The 19,420-nt window shown below is 47.3% G+C and overlaps 3 protein-coding genes across 3 annotated transcripts; 1 reads left to right on the top strand and 2 right to left on the bottom strand.

The window, feature by feature from the left end:
* The first annotated feature begins 1 nt into the window (after position 1).
* On the top strand, positions 2-2,143 carry Tmem179b (transmembrane protein 179B). Its single transcript, XM_075973418.1, has 5 exons — positions 2-155; positions 972-1,159; positions 1,239-1,373; positions 1,519-1,597; positions 1,787-2,143. Exons 1-5 carry the CDS (start codon positions 60-62, stop codon positions 1,940-1,942), a joined length of 654 nt encoding a protein of 217 aa, XP_075829533.1. The 5' UTR covers positions 2-59; the 3' UTR covers positions 1,943-2,143.
* A 53-nt stretch (positions 2,144-2,196) lies between these two features.
* Tmem223 (transmembrane protein 223) lies at positions 2,197-3,551 on the bottom strand. The gene is made up of 2 exons (XM_075973419.1): positions 3,248-3,551; positions 2,197-2,621 (listed from the first exon to the last, which is right to left on the bottom strand). Exons 1-2 carry the CDS (start codon positions 3,549-3,551, stop codon positions 2,329-2,331), a joined length of 597 nt encoding a protein of 198 aa, XP_075829534.1. The 3' UTR covers positions 2,197-2,328.
* A 100-nt stretch (positions 3,552-3,651) lies between these two features.
* Nxf1 (nuclear RNA export factor 1) lies at positions 3,652-18,800 on the bottom strand. Its single transcript, XM_075973415.1, has 21 exons — positions 18,608-18,800; positions 13,351-13,531; positions 13,018-13,171; positions 11,393-11,476; positions 11,208-11,312; positions 11,012-11,092; positions 10,860-10,929; positions 10,664-10,752; positions 10,462-10,569; positions 10,007-10,116; positions 8,182-8,218; positions 7,707-7,775; positions 7,570-7,625; positions 7,355-7,453; positions 7,202-7,260; positions 6,984-7,099; positions 6,814-6,856; positions 6,028-6,100; positions 5,523-5,711; positions 4,235-4,295; positions 3,652-3,988 (listed from the first exon to the last, which is right to left on the bottom strand). The coding sequence occupies exons 1-21, from the start codon at positions 18,633-18,635 to the stop codon at positions 3,950-3,952; spliced, it is 1,851 nt and encodes a 616-aa protein (XP_075829530.1). The 5' UTR covers positions 18,636-18,800; the 3' UTR covers positions 3,652-3,949.
* Positions 18,801-19,420: the final 620 nt, after the last annotated feature.

Genomic DNA, 19,420 nt, shown 5'->3' with positions numbered 1-19,420 from the left:
GACGTGTCCGGGCTCGTGGGCGGGGCTTGGGCGGTTGGCTTCCTGGTGGCCCAGGCACCATGGCGCTGCGCTGGTTGCAGCGCGTTGAGCTCACGCTATTCGCTGCCGCCTTCCTGTGCGGGGCTGTGGCGGCTGCGGCACTGACCAGGACCCAGGTGCGGCTGCGGGGCGGGCTAGCCTTGGGTTGGAGTAGGCCGACGTCCGGGACTGGCCGCGGTAGCTCCACCGGTCTTAGGGGCTGAGAAGTCCCAAAGTTGTTTCCTTCCCGCCCAAGATGAGCCGGTTGTTAAACTGCTGCATAAGCTTGCTTGGGTACTGAGATATACAAGCCGTCTTTGCATTTGTCCAATAGAAACGTTTTGCCACCCCCACCCCCCCAAAAAAAGCGTAGTGTAGAGGAGGTGATCGAGGTACCACATGATTCTAACGAGGTGTGTGAAATGAGGAAACGTAAATACCTACGTACATTTAAGATTTACTACTGCTGGGCAGTCTTGGCAATAGAGTACTTTGAGTCTCTAGGAGTCTAGGACACTACAGGCTAGGAGAGCTGCTTGCTTAAGGGCACACAAGGTCAGGGTTTACTCCAGAATTTCTGCTCACAAAGAAGGCTGCAACTTGTGTTTTCTCTTGGGTTTTTGTTTTTTGAGACAGGGTTTCTTATGGCCAGGGTTTCTCTGGCCATCCTGGCACTCCCTCTAGACCAAGTCGGCCTCGAACTGAAATATCTACCTGCCTCTGCCTCCCTGGTGCTGGGATTAAAGTGTGCCACCACTGTCCAGCTTCTCTTGGGTTCATTAGAACCCACTGAATTTTCTGATCCCTTTGGGGCCCTGCAGACTTGGTTACCAGCAGATCTACATCAGTCTCCCCGTTTCTCCTAATTTGTGAACTAGCCCTGACATCTGGCAGTAACCTGCATCTTGGGACACTAAACTGGAACGAAGGACTAAACAGCTTTCTCTCCACAGGGCTCCTTCGGTGGTAGCTGCCCCTTGTATGGTGTGGCTGCCCTCAATGGCTCCTCTCTGGCCTTGTCAAGTCCCTCAGCCCCTTCCCTCTGCTCCTTTGTAGCTGTGGTTTCAGGCCTTTTGGCCCTCTACTGCCTTCTGCTTCTCCTCTTCTGGGTGTACAGCAGCTGCATCGAGGATTCCCACAGGTGATTGCCCTACTGAGGACAAGGGGCTGAGGTGAGATGAGTTCCAGCTAAGCCTCACAGCTTGTTTTCTCTCCCTCAGAGGTTCTATAGGGCTCCGAATTGCTTTGGCCATCTCAGCTATAGCCATCTTCCTCATCTTAGTGTCTGCCTGTATACTTCGATTTGGCACCCGTTCTCTCTGCAATTCCATCATCTCCTTGAACCATACAATTAGGTAATGGGAGAGGGAGGGAAACCTGGCAGGGACTATCTTCCCTCTGTAGGGGACAAGTCATTTACGTCCCCATTTTATCCCCATCCTTTGGTCTTTTAAGAACACAAATGTGCTTAGAGCGTTTTCCCTCTCTCTATCCTCACAGCTGCTCTGACGCCCAGAAAATCTCATGGACACCCCCTGGAACTGCTGTGCAGTTTTACTCCAACCTACGAAATGCTGAAGTGAGACAAAGGGATATACTAAGACTAAATACCTGTAGCTCAAGTATGGAGTGTTCTCCATGTAATATGTGCTTGGCTGTAATTCAGCCAAAAGCTCCAAGTATCCGTGGGTGTGTCACCTGATTCTCAATAGAGGATATTGAGTACTGGAGATGGCGTCCTTCCTCATATTCCTGTTTTCTCTCACAGACCTCTTCTTGGGTGAATCTGGTACTGTGGTGTCTGGTTTGGATGCTCCAGGTCGTGCAGTGCAAGTCTGAAGCCACCCAGGCTCCAGAGAGGGGTGACCCAGAGTGGAGCTCTGAGGCTGCTGCTCTTGTTGGGCACCACCCATCTCGCTCCTGAAGAATGTTCAGCATGTACTCTGCAGCCAGAAGCTCCATGCCCAAGAGCTTTCAACATTTCTTGTCTCAAATACAGCCCTGTTTATACTGAGAGCCTCAGTTTTCCCTCCAGGAGGGAAACATTAGAATAGACCCCCCCCGCCATACCTTTTCACCTTAACAATTTTTTTTGTACCAAAATAATATATATTACTTTTCTTCATCATGGTATAGAATTCTTGATGTGAAAGAAAATAGATGGGAGAGAAGACAGAATGATGGCTTATCGGGCCCTTTAGAAGACAGATTTATTGGCTAGTAGTGAATCCTGGGTGCCTTTTCATTGCCCTGGCTTGGTTGTCTCATCTCGAGGGTTTGCATCCTCATCTGAGAAGGGTAAGCCACTTTTCACAGGCTCCGGTAGGCACCCACAGTGTTGTCAAAGAGTTGAGTGTTGGGAAAGTGTCCAGTTTTGTCCAAAAGGAAGTAGAAGCGTCGGCCTTTAATTTTCAGAGGCAGCATGGCAGGAACTTCACCTCTGTGGGCCATGCAGGAAACCTGGTTCAAGGGAACTGTGAAACGGGTCCCCAAGCCAAAGGGGGCATAAGTGGTGAGTGTCACTTGCTGCCCTCCTGCAAGGAGCATGACTGAACGCACAGATCGGAGAGAGTAGAGAAGGCCAGCACCCAGGACCAAGGTTCCTGCAGGAGAAGGTTTATACAGACCCCTGTTAGAGCAACACATTGCTGTAATGGCTCTAACAGAATTTTGTGTTTCTAATTCTAAACCCATCACTTAGACAAGTTAAGCAGTAGTAGTGCACAACTTTAATCTGAGCACTCAGAAGGCAGAGGCAGGAGGATCTGAGTTCGAGGCCAGCCTGTTCTTCAGCGTGAGTTCCAGGACAGCCAGAGTTATACAGAAAAACTTCCTCCCTCCACTGTCAAAATGCTAATATTACATCTGGGTGCCACCATGTACAGTTTACGCAGTGCTGGGGATTGAATCCAAGGCCTCATGCCTTAGGCGAGCACTCTACAAATTGAGCCATACTGACGTTCTTATAGATGGCCAGCTTCGTCGTTAAAGGGAGAAAGTGAGCCAGTGGCTTCAGTAGCCTGCTCACGGCCAGAGGGAAGGACAGACTTTGGCTTATGGTGTGTGGGGCGGAGGTGGGGAGTTGGAGAGCAAAGCATTCACGGACTTTCATCGCAACTGTACTGGATATCCCGCTTACATTTCCGCTCATCCAGGATTGGGAACCCTTGAGTTTTGTGCTCACAGCCCCACGGCAACCTGAAGCCCATGCCCATGCCCATGCCCTTACCCATCGTGCCGCAACCAACAGCTAGCCCGTAGCGCCAGAGTGCAGAGCGCAGGTCGGTGTTGCCCTGGTTGGGGGCCTCCGCAGGACCTCGGATAAGAGGTCGGGACAAGGCTGCAACAGCCAGAGAGGTCCAGAAGATGCCCTGGCCGGCGCAGAATAGTCCAAGGGTGGCAAAGAAGCGACCCCGTTCATTTCGGAAGAGCAGCACATCTCGTGGGACCTCATTTTGCAAATGCCGGTACACAGGCTGGGACCGCAGCAAGGAAAACAGACAGCGGACACCCCGCCACCAAGGTGCCGCCATAGCACGGCACTTCCGTCCCCGGGGCGGGACTTCCTGTTACGACACATTCTCCCACCCCTTCCTGCAGCGAGGGAAAACAAGCCAGTAATAGGACACAAACTACAATATCACTCTTTATCTTAAAAAGTAAAGGGAATCTGGGGTTAAGTACACAGAGCACCTAAGTCCTTCGGGTAGTTTAGTGTCAGCTCTACAAAGTAAGCTTTGGCTTCCTGGCACCATGAGGCTCAATCTTCCGGAAGTCTTCTGTAAGTCTTCCAGAAGGTAGGTGAGGAGGATGAGGCAGCTCTCCCTCCTCAGTCACAGTTACAGGCTGGCCTCGGTGCTGCACAGGAGACGGCAGATGACAGCCAGACAATATTATCCAAGGGCTATTTACAAGGGGGCTTTTCCTGTGATCATTTCATAAACGCTACTTCTGGAATCTCTCCCTTGGCCTGCAGAAAGAGAACAGGTAAGTAGAGGCAGATGATTCCTTTCTCACCAGCTCATTTGACACTCCCCATCCCACACCCTGCTGTCCTGGAACTCTATATAGACCAGGCTGGCCTCAGTTTCAATCTGGCTACCTCTACCTCCCAAGGGCTGGGACTAACGACAAGCCCACCACACCCAGCCTTCGTTTGACCCTTTTGAAAAGCTCAGAGATCCCTGGTTCTAGCCACAAAATTCCCATACCCTACCTTGAGATGAGTGAAGGCCTGAGCAGATCTGGTGTAGTCCCAGTTATTGTCTTGAAGGCACCTGAAGTGAGATTAGAATAGGAAGCCATGTGAGAATCTGACTACTCAAGGGGGAAGATGTCATTCTATAATCCATGTCATGAAGAACTTCACCCAAGTTTTTCACTAAGTTTATACATTGTTGCACCACTTACACAAATGAAACATTAAAATGTCTAACAAAAATGACCAAAATTTTACACTGGAATGGAAGGATTTACATAATTTAAAAACTAAGTTGCAGGATGGCAAGATGGTGCAGGCCTTTAATCCCATCCCACCATTCAGGAGGCAGGAGTAGCTGGGAATCACTGAGTCGGGGGCAATTCTGAGCTACACAGTGACTCTCAGGCAGCCAAAGCACATAGCAAGACCCTGTCTCAAAACAAAACTGTTGCAGAACCATATATAAGAGGACTCTTGCTCCAGGTATGTACCTTTAGTCCCAGCTCCCTTGAAATGATGAGGATTACTGCAGTCCAGGGCTTGGTAAGAGTTCAAGAACAGCTCTGGTAACTTAATGAGACCTTATCTCAAATTGAATGACAAGTAAAAAGAGGACTGGGTAGCAATAGCTCATGCTTTTAGCCACATCATTCTGGAGAAGACGCAGGCAGGTATCTATGAGTTCAAGGCCAGACAAGTACATAGTGTAACCCTGTCTCAACAAAAAAGGTGGCCAGGGAAATTAGCTTGGTGGTAGAGTGCCTAGCATATATGAAGTCTGAAGTCTAGGTTTAATCCTTAATTTTATTTTATTTTATTTTTTTATTTGTTTTTGTTTTTTTTTTTTTTGTTTTTTCAAGACAGGGTTTCTCTGTGGCTTTGGAGCCTGTCCTGGAACTAGCTCGAACTCACAGAGATCCGCCTGCCTCTGCCTCCCGAGTGCTGGGATTAAAAGCGTGCGCCACCACCGCCGGCCTAATCCCTAATTTTACTGTGGGGAGAATTGAGCAACATGTAAGCGAAAGGGCAACAATTCATTCTTAATTTGTGCTTTGGAATTTTTTTTTCCCCCCAAGACAGGGTTTCTTTGTAGCTTTGGAACCTGTCATGGAACTAGCTCTTGTAGACCAGGCTGGCCTCAAACTCACAGAGATCCGCCTGCCTCTGGCTCCCAAAAGTGCTGGGATTAAAGGTGTGTGCCACCACTGCCCGACTGCTTTGGAATTTTATAATTTATGCAGAAGTCTTGGTGGAAATCTTTTTTGGCTGTTTCCTCTTGGTCCTATCCATGCTCGGCACTCACTTCTGGGACCACTCGAGGTTCATGCCAGACTGGGTAGAGAATGCTTGCAACATTTCCTGTTGTTCTGGGGAGAGCGTGGGTACTGGACTGGACGAAGGTGTGGGTGCAGGTGCAGGCATGGCGAAGGCTCTTTGGATTTCTTCAGGGCTGGCATTCCGCACAAATAATTCATCATTTATAATACATAACCTTGGGGACAAAGAACATTTTAAATAAATAAGACAAATAACCTCTCACTTCTACATTGTCTCTGTTCTCAGATCTGGTTAATACACATGGTGCCCATCTAATGTTACCTTTCATCATTTGACTACAGACTAGGTATTTAGGAGGATTATCTCCCAAACACATTAGAATTATTATAGTTGTTACTCAAGCTTCATGAACTTCATATTTATTGCTTTTCTATAATTCTGCTAACTCCCTGAGGAATAATTCTTTCCACTTATCACACTGCTGGTGTGAGACTGAGACTGATGCCCAATGTGATAAGCTGAGCACTTACCCTGAATTGCTGGCAGGAACAGCAATGAATGTTCTCGTGAAAGCACGTAGAGAGTCTCGAGACTTCCCATCCACTGCAACGAGAACAGCAGCAATGGCTCCTTAGAGTCACTCAAGCTTGATGTTGATGTGTACAAAAGGTTCTCACATCATGGTCAGGTAAGGATGGTTATTAGGACACAGAAGAACAGAGGTGGAATGAAGGGACAGATCAAGGAGGACAGGAACAGGAAGTAAGTGAAACAACTTTGGCCGGGCGGTGGTGGCGCACGCCTTTAATCCCAGCACTCGGGAGGCAGAGGCAGGAGGATCTCTGTGAGTTCAAGACCAGCCTGGTCTACAAGAGCTAGTTCCAGGACAGGCTCCAAAACCACAGAGAAACCCTGTCTCGAAAAACCAAAAAAAAAAAAAAAAAGTGAAACAACTTTGAAAGTCTTGATCCTGTGGCTTGGCAAAGGTATCTGAAGTCATTTCAGTTCCTAAAGCACCACTGTGCAAGAGTATTATGAAGCTCATCTAACAAAACAGAAGAAAAGAATGGTTCTGAGGTACTGTAACTTTGCTAGACCCACAGAATAAACACAGGGATGGAAATGGAGACCTGTCTGACTCTTCCATCTACATTGTTCTGGTCCCTAGGTTTTTGTCCCACTGCATCTAAGACAGGTAGGAGATAAGATCAATCCAAGATGCTTTGGGTAAAGTAGGAAGGTCAGAGCAGAAAAGGGCTAAGAAGATAGCTGGGAAACGAAGGATCGGAGAAAGGTTCAGGACTCAAGATTTTTACCTTCCTTGAAGACTCCATTGACAGAAAAACACAGCAATGTGCTCTGAAAGAGAAAAAAGCACCTGAAGCAAAGAAGGTTCCTAACCAGAGCTTGGGCCTCCTCACCCAAGGAGTGCTAAACCCATTCCCCACCCCACTTCTGGGCTTCTGTCAGGAGAGTATGTGCTTACTGTTTGGGCACTTATGTCTACCACAAAGGAATTGATGTCATGTTGAGTTTTGGGTAACTCATTGAGGAAGGCAACAACGTTGAGACGTGTATGCTTTAACAGCCGGAACCGCAGGGCTGCAAGTAGAAGGAAGAGAAACCAAAGTTAGGGCACATGTGTCTGCCCTGGCTAGCTCTTCTGATTGTCTCTCACTCTGACTGCTCACACGATATACTTACTGGGATCTTTAAGCTTCTTCACATTTCTGCTGTCTTTGAAGTATTCAGATAAGTTGGTTCTGGAAAATAGGGGGGAATATGGTGGTGGTCAGAAGAGTAGCCTGTATCTACCAAAAAACCCTGTGGTTCTAGGTTTTGACATGTGACACTCACCGGACAGAGTTCGGTGGAATGCTTAGTGAGCAACAGGCCCCATCATGGTAAGCATCTAGGAGACCCTGGCGGTCTCCTGAGTCATAAATTGCATAGTACCTGTAAGGAAAGTGAAAGGAAGAGTCTGAGTTGTGTCTAAAACCAAAGCAACACAGTAGTGAGCTATGCACAGGCCAGTCACTATCCCCAGCCCTAAGGGCCTCTGGGATACTCACTGCTGCAAGAAGTGCAGGACCAAACTTTTTAAGTTTTCTGTTCCAAAATAGCTTCCCTGAAATCAAACAAGACATTAGGATGACAGGACCAGTATGCTTTCCACTCACAAGTTTATAATTCTATCCCCAATTCTGACCTTGCAGGGTGGTAGCATTGTGGGGGCTTCAACATCAAAGGCAATTGGAGGGGGTAACTCGTGGCCATCCTGTGGAAACAGTGAATGTAACATGTGAAGCAGAAGACTTAATTTGTTAGCACACAAAAGAGCTAAGAGCAGAGTCAGAAGTCAATCATAAAACGGCAGAAAGAGTGTGCAGGAATCTGGTGTGAACTTTTTTAGGATGATGGCTTCCACTGTTAGCATATTCTCAAAAGGGATCTACTCATTCACACTGGGAGTCACAAAACAGAGGCAAGACCTCAGTTGTGCTTGTTAGAAGAGAACAAATTGTTTTGTTTCTCTGTAACTTTGGAGCCTGTCCTGGAACTAGCACTTGTAGAACAGGCTAGACTTGAATTCACAGAGATCTGTCCTACCTCTGACTCCCAGGTGTTGGGATTAAAGGCATGCACCATCACCATCAGGCCTGAGAATGAACTGTTAAACTTACCAGGCGTAATAACTTGGGAAATCGTTCGCGAATGGCGCTGTCAAGAACGGGACAGAAGTAAGTGACGCTTCAGAGTCATCATGCCTCCTGGGCTGCTCTAGGAGCAAATACACCAAAAACCCGAGGAACAGCCCATCCCATCCTCATCGCCCACTCCTTCCCAATCTGTACTTGGAGATAGATAAGAACCCCAATTCCCTTCCTCACAAGGGGTACCCCTCTGGATTGCCTTGAAGGCTGGCTGTCTCTTCTCAGTACCTGATCCCGAGTGCCACGGGAAGAACACTCAGCCCAAGCTTTAAGCCTAGGGCTGCCTTGCCCACCTTGCCCCCCTTACCTTCCACCTACTCACCTGTGCAGCCCCGGGAGGAGGGAATAGGGTGGGAGCCCAGGGGCTCCGCTGCCTCAACAGGTATCCACCAGTTCTGCCAGGTCTGGCCTTGGCCAAGACCAGAACACACCACAAGTATGGCACAGGATGTTGGGGCAGGGAGATGAGCAAGACAGGGCTCAAGAGAAAAGAAGGCAAGAGAAGAGACCAAGGGAAAGGAGAAGAGAAAAAGAGAAAGTAGGCAGGGCAGGGCAAGGACAGGAAGACATGGGGAGATAAGGAGAGGAAGCAAAGCAACAGAGACAGAACTGAAGGCAAAGGCACTTAGAAAAGAAAGGGATAGGGAGAAAGAAAGACCTTCTGATACAGCCCTTTCCTTCAGCTGCCCCTTTCCTGTGGTTCCAAGGTAGAAATGAAGAACAAATCCTATTATAGTGGCTTGTAGTCGCTTGCTGTTGGCCAGGTCTCTGTCTGCTCCCTGGGTCCAGGTCTGAGCTAGGCGTGGGAAGTAAAGCAGCCATGGGGCCAGAAGACCTCCCTCAGAAGACATGAGGGTTTAGGCTCCTGTCGAGTTGGGGGGGTGAGGGTCTATGCCCCACCTCAGTTGGCCCCCAAGTTCTCTCCTGATGGCCCCTCTGCGACTGTGCCTGTCTTAGGTTGTTCCTTCCCTGAGGAATCTTACCCGTCTCTGGCTAACCAGCCATCCTCCGGGGCCAAACAGGCTGATGTGAGGTATGCAAGTGAGGAAGGGGCAATGCCCCTGACAGGGTCATTTCTTTGTCTCCTTGGTAGCAGATGCCCCTGTGGCCTCCACGCCCAGCACCTGCCTTGGGATCCCCACACCTCCTGGTGGGGCCCCGGCTTAGGTCACATCTTAGGGAGCCCAGGTTTCTTCTCCAGAAGAGCCCAGCTCACAGCACTGGGCAAGAGAGACCAATAGCATGGTAGCAGCCTCCAAGAGGCATCAACCTCAGCACGAACAGGAAAGACCAGGCCACAGCCTTGAATAAGTCAATCATGGAAAGAGTCCCTCTTGGCATAATGGCAAGAGGGAACATCAAAGGACAAACAAGGAAAGGTCTACCTCAGTAGGTAGTCCCAGTTAGTGAGGACTTTTTCACCCTGAGTATACTAGGCTTTTGGGTGAAGACAATCATATGGGTGGGACATATATATGACACCCCCACATCAGAACAGAAAAGGAGGTGTCCTTCCTGGAACAACAGATAGGCAGAATCTAGAAAAGGCTGTGTTCAAGAAGGAAGAAAAAAGGCCAGAGAACAGTAGGTGGGCAAGAAGGAAAGAAAGGAGATCTGGGACAAAGATGAGAGACACAGAGAGGCAGAAAGGAGTACGTGATCCTCCTCCCAAAGGACAGGTGGTTCCAGCTCAGGGCTGCATGTTCTCCTGTAGACGGGCACTGGTCAGGGTGCATTAGCTCAGCCTCCAAGGGGGTGAAGGTCCCCAGGAGGGGAGACAGAGGCTACAACTGACCTGATATAGGTAGACTGGTCTCGGAAGTTATCACACATGGGGTTTCTGTCAAGCCACAGCTCTTCCAACTTCAGCCCTTTTATTTTGTCTAATTCCCGCTCAGACTTCAACTGTGAAGGATAAGGGGAGGCAAAAGGGAAAAAAGAGACCCTAGTAAGGATAGCAGCTAGATCTCCACACTCCCAATCTACCTAAGTTGTCTTTCTTGCCTCCCACCATGGTCAGCCAAACTCTTCTCACCCTCCACCATTGTAGCAATGAAGCCAGCCAGGGTCAGTGTGTGATGGCTCAGTGGGGCACAAGTTCTTGCTGCACAAGCCTCACAACCCAAGTTCCAACCCAAGAACCCACAGTGGAAGAAGAGAACCAACTCCCAAAAGTTGTTCTCCGACTTCCACTCACTTATAACAACTAAGTATTAAAAATAAAAGCAAGATGATGTTTTTGGTCCTCACTTGGTTTCCAGAGAGATTTAAGGTCTTTAGATTTGGCGCTTTCTGTACAATACTGGACATATCATCCAGCTTGTATAGTTTGTTGTTGCTCAAGTTCAAAGACAATAGCTGTGAACAGAACAAAGTTTACAAGTATTACCACACACAGAGCAAGGGTAACTCTGGTCCCTCACCCTACCCTGTTTATCCCACTTTGCTTTACCTCAGGAATGTTCTCTTCAATGATCCGCAGGGTGACCATCATACAGTTTCTGCGGTTTAGGACAGCATCAACATTGTTGGCAACCAAATCTTCAGTAAACACAAAGAAAAGTCTGAGAGGGCTTGCCAACCTCAGTGTTATAAAGACTGATTGCTCCCCCTCTCCATCTAGTCAGGACCACTACTGTCAGCCATACCTGGGTCTAAGCGGAGGCCCTTGAGGTCAAGTGCTTGCTGGGAGCCATCATATCGTTTGCTCATGACCAGCTAGAGGAAAGAAAATAGAGAAAGGGTTTAGTGCTCAACAAGGGAGATTTAAGGACTGCTGTACCACTTACGCTGGACTCACCTTGAGCTGCTCTATTTGTTCAGGCTTCAGTTCAAGCTGTACGGTGCGGGGTGGAGCAGAGGCGTTGATGATGATGGATATCTGAAGAGAACACAGACAGGCAAGAATATACGTGAAATAAGTCTGTCCCCAGAACTTTTTACTCAGTACATCAGCATCAACCTATCCCACACCCCTGGCCCTTTATCTAACATACCTTTCTGTTTTCTCGATCGTGAATCTTACAGTTGACAGCCTTTAATGCAGAAGCAGTACTGGCATCTTCTACAAAAAACTGGGCCCGTGTGTGTTCATAGTGAAACTAGAAGAAGGAAAAACAAGAACATTAGATTTGGAGTCCACAGGCTTTTGGCCAGCTTCCCAAGCCTGACTTCATCTTACCTCAACAGGGTTGAAAGGGACACTGCACTTGCTCTGAATCATGCTTAGGAGCCATGCTTTGTCATACTTTTTGCCATAAGGAATCTGGAAGTGAGAGAGAAGGACAGTACATTTCAGTTCTCCTTCTGTATTTTCCGCCAAGACTGAAAAGATTTTTATCATAAGGAATCTGGAAGTGAGAGAGAAGGACAGTACATTTCAGTTCTCCTTCTGTATTTTCTGCCAAGACTGAAAAGATTTCTAGAGCTCTAGAGTGGAGCTCAAAGATAGAAGACATACTTAACATGGCATGCATGAGGCTCAGTGATAGAAGGCATGACACATGCTTATATACAGGAGGCTGGCTCTACCAGCCTCCTGCTCCTAGAGAAAGGATCAGATGTACTAGGCGTGTTGTCACACGCCTTCAATCCCAGCACTAAAAAGGCAGAGGCAGGTGGATCTGTGTGTTCGAGGCCAGCCTGGTCTACAAAGTGACTTCCAGGACAGCCAGGGCTATTACAGAGAAACCCTGTCTTGAAAATTCTGGGGAAAAAAAAAAGTAAAAAAGAAAGACCCAGATGTAGGTTTCCATTTGAGATACAAAAAGTTCCTTAAAAATCTTTTCCATATACTTATTATTTTTGGCAAGATGTCTGAGACCACATGGCCACACATCAAATGTATTAATTCTAAATCCTAAGATATGTGCTTTACCTGCCCCACAGAAACTCCACAGCCACATAAGCCATTCTTAGCTTAAGTGTTTCTCTATCTCCTGACCCTCCTGAGCACACTCAGCAGATTCCCCTTCCACTTGCCATTGTGCCTATCCTCAACTCCCTTTTAGCCATGTTCTTTTTTTTAAAGTTTTATTTATATTTATTTATTATGTATATAGTGTTTTGCCTTCATGTATGCCTACAGGCCAGAAGAGGGCACCAGGTTTCACTATAGATGATGGTTGTGAGCCACCGTGTGGTTGCTGGGAATTGAACTCAGGACCTCTGGAAGAGCAGCCAGTGCTCTTAACCTCTGAGCCATCTCTCCAGCCCTGTTCTTTTTTTTTAAAAGATTCATTCATTCATTCATTCATCCATTCATTTATTATGTGAGCACTGTTCTGCCTGCATTCCAGAAAAGGGCATTGGATCTCATTACAGATGGTTGTGAGTCACAACGTGGTTGCTGGGAATTGAACTCAGGTCCTCTAGGAAGAGCAGCCAGTGCTCTTAACCTCTGAGCCATGTCTCCAGCCCCGTCCCTGTTCTTTTTTGTTGTTGTTGTTAAAGACTTATTTATTTATTTATTATGTATACAACATTCTGCCTTCATGTATGCCTGCACGCCAGAAGAGGGTGACAGATCTCATTACAGATGGTTTTGCGCCACCATGTGGTTGCTGGGAATTGAACTCAGGACCTCTGGAAGAGCAGCCAGTGCTCTTAACCTCTGAGCCACCTCTCCAGCACCCCTGTCCCTGTTCTTAAGAAACTCATTCCAAGAGGAAAGGGTGGATAAATGTGATACTTGATTGTTGAGTAAACACTGGACTACATGGATTTGAGGAGCTGGGGGTGAGTGCCAAACACCTTTACAGAGTCCAGTCCCATTCCCCAAATCATCTACTCTCCCAAGGTACTCACTGTAATCTTGAACCAGTTCTTGGTGGTCCCATCTTGGCTGGTCCCAGCCCCTCCTCTCTCTGGATGAGCTTTGTCTCTCCTTACAGTAACATGAATTCGATCTCGCTCATGCCAAGTATCCCCCTGACGGTTAGGCCGATTGGGATAAGGGTTGCTGTTGGGAAGCAGAATTAAATTTCCATAAACACTAGGAAAGATGAATCTGACCTACTAACGAAAAGACTACAGCTACTAAATTGGTTTGATCAAGTACCGCTTTACAAAGTGAGACAAGAAAGAATAGGACTATATTTCAGTGGGCCACTATTTAAAGCAGAACAATTAGTCACTTACTATCTTACTCGGGGGCCATCTTGGGGATCATTCATTGCCACATCTCCATCATCTTCCTCAAACCGGGAGGATCGTATACCAGAACCACCCCTTCCAGACCGACGGTTCCCCTCACACTTCCATCGGAAAGGGCCCCGGCCTTTCTTTCTTCTTTGAGGGAAACTAACACGGTCATCATGCTCTGGGATCGGAAACAGATACAGAAATTGGTAATACATCTGTGGTCTGCAGCCACTGTCTGTACTCCTGAGAAAGACATACTGACTACAAAGACTACCTCCATACCTATGCCCGAGACAAAGTAAAAAGCTTTCTGTAGGACGTCAACATCAAGAACAAGTTATTGGAAAACTGCAGGGCTATTGAAAAATAAAAGGGTCAGTAATGTACCTCAAGGGGCTGGAAAGATGACTCATTCTTTGTTTTGCCTCCCCCGCCCCCCTTTAAAACTTATTTATTATGTATACAGTGTTCTGCCTGCATGTATGCCTGCAGGACAGAAGGGGGCGCCAGGTCTCATTATAGATGGCTGTGAGCCACCATGTGGTTGCTGGGAATTGAACTCAGGACCTCTGGAAGAGTAGTCAGTGCTCTTAACCTCTGAGCCAGCTCTCCAGCCCCTAGTTTAGTTTCTTGATACAGGGCTTCTCTATGTAGCCCTGACTATCCTTGAACTCAGAGATCCACCTCCCTCTGCTTCCCTGAGTGCACCCCCAACCACCTGGCAAGATGACTTTTTTTTTTTTAAAAAAAAAATTATTCTTTTCTCATACAGTACATATCAACCATAGCTTTCCCTCCCCTCCACTCTTCCCAGTTTCCTCCTCCCCAGAAATGAGCAGGTCTTCCAGTGATGTTAAACAAACAGCATAACAAGATACAGTAAGACAAGATAAAACCCTCATATTAAGACTTGCAAGTGCTGGGCAGTGGTAGCACACTCCTTTAAATCCCAGCACTAGGGAGACAGAGGCAGGTGGATCTCTGGGAGTTCAAGGCCAACCTGGTCTACAAGAGGTAGTTCCAGGACAGGCTCCAAAGCTACCAGAGAAATGCCTTCTTGAAAAACAAAACAAACAAACAAACAAAAAGACTTGACAAGGCAACCCAGAAGTAGGGAAAGGGTCCTAAGAGCAGACAAGAGAGTCAGAAACACCCCATCTCCCACTGTTAGGAGTCTCACAAAAACTCCAAATCTAAACAACCACAACATGCACGTAGAGGACCTAGCACAGACCCATGCAGGCTTCATGATCACGCTTCAGTCTCCATGCCCCTATGAGCTCTGCTTAGTTGATTCTATGGGCCGTGTTCTGGTGGAATCCTCAACTCCTCTGCCTCCTACAATCCTTCCTCCCCCTCGTCCATGGGGTTCCTTGAGCTCTGCCTAATGTTTGGGTGTGGGTCCCTACACCTGCTTCCACCAGCTGCTGGAGGAGTAGTCTCTGATGACTACTGGGCTAGGCACCACATTTAAGAGCACTGGCCAGTCTTCTAGAGGACCAGCTTTGATTCCCAGCACCCACACTGCCATGCTCAATTGTCCATAATGTCATTCCTGAGGCTGCCCTGGGCACCCCACGCCAGGCCCTCACGTGGTATACAGATATACAAGCAGGCAAAACACTCATATGGATTAAAAAAAAAGTCAAAAAGGAAAAAAATGTTGCTCAGTGGTAGAGTGCTTGCCTAGCACACTCAAGGACCTGGGTTTAATCCCTAGCATCGCTTCAAAACAGACAAACAACAACAGCAAAAGGAGAATTTTCCATTTGGGTATGGTAGACCATGTTTATTATACCAGGTAGAGGCAGGAAATCAGGAATTCAAGATCATTTGCCCCTACATATTAAATTTAAGCCCAACCTAGGCTACATGAGATCCTGTCTTAAAACAAATTAAAGTTTAAAAAGGCATGGTGGGTGTGGGAATTCTCTCTACAAGTTCATATGAACAACCTTCGAAATCAGTGGGTTAAGAGGCTGAAGAGATGGCTCAATAATTAGAGTACCTGCTGTTCTTTTAGAGGAACCAAAATTGGTTCCTAGTACCCACATAGCTTCTCACAACTGTGCTCTGCCATGTGGATACTGGGTATCAAACCTGGTCCTCTGGAAGAGTAGCTCTAAAGTCATCTCTCCAGCCCAAGGTACATTCTTGACTCTTCAATATTCAGTATCCCTACAGTTTTTCAATAACTTGGTCCTGATGTTGATGTCCTATAAAAAGTTCTTTCCTCTGGCCAGGGCACAGGTGTCTATATGGAAGTAGCCTTTGTAGTTAGTTCCAGGAAATCCAGTACCCTTTTCTGGGCTCTGCACGCACTAGACACACACATGCAAGCAAAATATCCAGATACAGAAAAATAAAATAAACAAATCCTTAAAATAGTAACAAAAGGTGAATATATCACAATTATGTATATATACATATGTGTATAAATATATCACATTATGTATATGTATAAAATTGTCAAAAAAATAAAAAAGTTAAGCAGAAACAAGTTCCTTTATGCAAACAAAAACAAAAAACATGGAAATGTAACCTGACACCTGGAAATGTAGCATGATTAATAAAAATCAGAGAAAAAAATTGGGGTTAAACCTGAAGTTCAGAAAAGCAAAATACCCAGCCAGTGGCTTTTACCTTTACCTCAGTCTGAAATTGTGATCTTGCCTCCAGAAATCTCTAAATGAGACTGTGTCGGAGAGCTGTCTCCTTTTGTCTTATATTCCACTCTGGTGCTGGGATTAAAGGTGTGCACCACTACCAACTGGTTTCTATGGCAAACTAGTGTGGCTACTGAGATTAAAGGTGTGTGTCACCACTGCCTGGTCTGTAAGGCTGACCAGTGTGGCTGCTTTACTCTCTGAACTTCAGGCAAGCTTTATTTATTAAAATAAAAGTCAAATAATATACATGGAAACTTTTTGAAATTTTCGATCTTTTGCCATACATACAAATGCAAAAAACAAAAAAAAGTACAAATATGACCTATTTAAAACCCCCTAATAATAATCACTACCTCCTTGCTCTTAAACTGTTACTCTGAATTTGAAAAATGCTAGTTTCTTTGAGCAGAAATGCCCTGCACCTCAAGGGACTTATAGATATAAGTCTGGTGATATTTCCATATCAGGGTCCTGGAGTGTTCTCTAATACAAACTGTGTTTGAAGCAGGAGGATTTCAAGTTCCATATCAGTTAAGCTCCTGCTTTAAAAAGGAAAGTAAGCTGGACATAGGGACTTACAACTTTAATCCCAAGAGTTACAGAGGCAGGCAGATCTCTTGAGTTTTCAAGGCCAGCCTGGTCTACACAGTGAGTTCCAGAACAACAGTCAGAGCTACACATTGAAACTTTGTCTCAAAATTTAAAAAAGAAAGGGGATAGAGAAGGTAAGTAAATAAAACCAAGCATAGTAGTACACTGTTTTTAATGCAAGATGATCAGAGAGGCTCAAGTTCATTCTCTCATATGTAGAGTTCAAGGCCAGACTGGGACTAAGACCCTGTCAGTCTGTCTCTCTCTCTGTGTCTACATGTATGTATTTGTGTGTATATATGTTTAGACACATACACAAAAGGAGGGCTGAGGGTACAGCTCAGTACATAAAGTGCTTTACCTATCCTTCACACACACAAAAAGATCACCAGACTGAGACTGAGGCAGGAGAATTTGAAACCTCAAGTCAGTCTGGGCAACTTAAAAAAGATAACATCAAAAAAGGATGGGATGGGACTATAGCTCTGTGGAAGGGGATTGCCAGGCACAATGCAAGGCCTTGTGTTCAACTCCCAGCACAAAATAAATAAGTGTGTGAGGTAGGCATGGTGGCACATGGTTACAACACCAAACTTGGGAAGTAGGCACAGAAAGACTATGAGGCCAGCCTGGGGTACTAAGGCTGACCCTATTAGGGATAATTAGCCTTTCCCAGTAATGACTCCCTAAATGGTTATTCAACCCAAATGGTTAGCCTTAAAAAACAAGTACATGAAAGTAACACTAAATGGACTCAGCAGGTTGTATGAATTTGGGGGAGGGGCAAGACATGGAAGTGATTGGAGGGAGGAGATCATGTTAAAACACACACACACACACACACACACACACACACACAGAGGTTTTTTGAGACAGGGTTTCTCTGTGTAGCTGTCCTGGAATTCAGTTTGTAGACCAGGCTGGTCTCGAACTTACAGAGATTTGGACAGTTGGTGGTGGCACTCACCTTTAATCCCAGTGCTCTGGAGGCAAAGGCAGGAGGATCTCTCTGAGTTCCAGGCCAGCCTATTCTACAAGAGGCAGTTCCAGGACAGGATCCAAAGCTACATTGAAACACTGTCTCGGGGAAAACAAAACAAAACAAAAAACCCTTAGAGATCTGCCTGCCTCTGCCTCCCAAGTGATGGAATCAAAGGCGTGGGCCACCACTATCCAACATATAATTATATTTTAATTAAAATAAAGGTTCACTGGGCTGAGGATTTTTCAGGCCCTGGATAAATCAGCACCACACAAACACAAAAAGGTTCATAACTTCAAGAAAAATCTACCTAATATCTAGCGTCCTGAAAACAAAGATCCTCAACCAAGTGACCCTAGCGAAAAGGAGTAAGATAAAGAAACAGTGCAACTAAGGTTCATTGAATAATCTCCACTTTGAGTCACTGTGTTCCAGGTCCTTGGTAGAAAAGATCTCATTGACACACACCACAAACTTGGGAAGACAGGTACACACATGAAAGAGGTAGAAAACAAGACCTTAGCGCTTAACTCGCTGGGGTTAGCACAGCCAACTCAAGAGTCAAACCTCAGCTGTCATACTGTCCTCACCACCACGACGAATTAACAAGTCAGGGTAGTTGTTAGGGCTAGAAAACTGGTAAACATTAAGGAGCAAGCTGCAAAACCGCCTGACCGGAGGACCAGAGCAGCCAGCCCACGAACAAGGCACTACTGACTCACATTTAAAAGAAGAGTCGGGCCGCCAAACTGAATTGACAGGCATCAACCACCCTCGAAGTTCAAAGGAATCTTGTCGCCCCACCCCTGAGCCACAGGTCCTCCAACGCCAGAATCTGAGCGAGTCTGGAGCCCCCGGGTCCCGCGGCGCCCCGTGCCCCCTGCCCGCGCGGCCACCAATGCCCATGAACGCAGAGCTCCTCGCGGCCTCCCGCCCCCGGGCTTGCGGCCTAGGCCGGGGCCGCCCACTCCGGCCCACCGCGCCGCCTCCCGGCCCGAGGCCCCGCACTAACCGTTGTATGGTTTCCCTTCGTCCGCCATGGCACAGGCAGGTACAGAGGCGGACTCAGGCTCAGTACCTGACGCCAACAAACGCCCGAACGCCCTGGCGCTCAAGACAGAAGCTCTCCTACCACCGGCGCCACCGCATTTATCCGGCGAAGCACGTCGCGCGCTGCCGACGTCCCCAGGATGTGGGCGGTACCGCGGGGCGGGAACGCGCTCCCCGCGCCTGCGCAGAACGACCTCGCGGGGGTGGGGCCAGGCCTTTCGAGGCCCGCCCACAGCCGGAGCTCCGGGCTCGTTGGCTTGCTGGCCGGCCCCGCCTTCCCGCTTCTCCACCGTGCCCGATGATTCGCGGGTCTCCCTAGAGCCGAGCTGGTGGCTATAGCCCTGAACTCAGAGCAGGGACGAGGGCCACACAGAAGAATGGAGACCTGGCCTCAGTGGGAATAACGGTTCACAGTCCCTGCTGAGATCCCGGCAGCTTGTAAGTCGCAGCTGAACTCCTTGCCAGCCGCAGGCCTAAGCCCTCCCAGCTTTCCTCGACTCTACGATGGATTATGACGAAATAGAAAATGGAATGTAAGCTCCACCGAAACAGGAACTTTAAGTAAGACAGTTTTTCTTCCTGCAGCACTCCTAGCTCAGTATCTTGCCAAACGTAAAAACCCGTGTGAATTAAAATCTAGTTCCTTGTAGGTCCTTCACAAATTGCCCGATCAAAAAAGACAGAATCAGGCCACGAATGATGGGCCACAACTTTATCCTAATATTTGGGTCGCAGAGTTGAGGCCAGCCTGGTCTACATAGAACTTTCGAGAACA

This window comes from Microtus pennsylvanicus, chromosome 5, assembly GCF_037038515.1.
Source record: "Microtus pennsylvanicus isolate mMicPen1 chromosome 5, mMicPen1.hap1, whole genome shotgun sequence".
In the NCBI taxonomy this organism is placed as follows: Eukaryota; Metazoa; Chordata; class Mammalia; order Rodentia; family Cricetidae; genus Microtus; species Microtus pennsylvanicus.
This window is presented reverse-complemented; position numbering and strand designations above follow the sequence as displayed.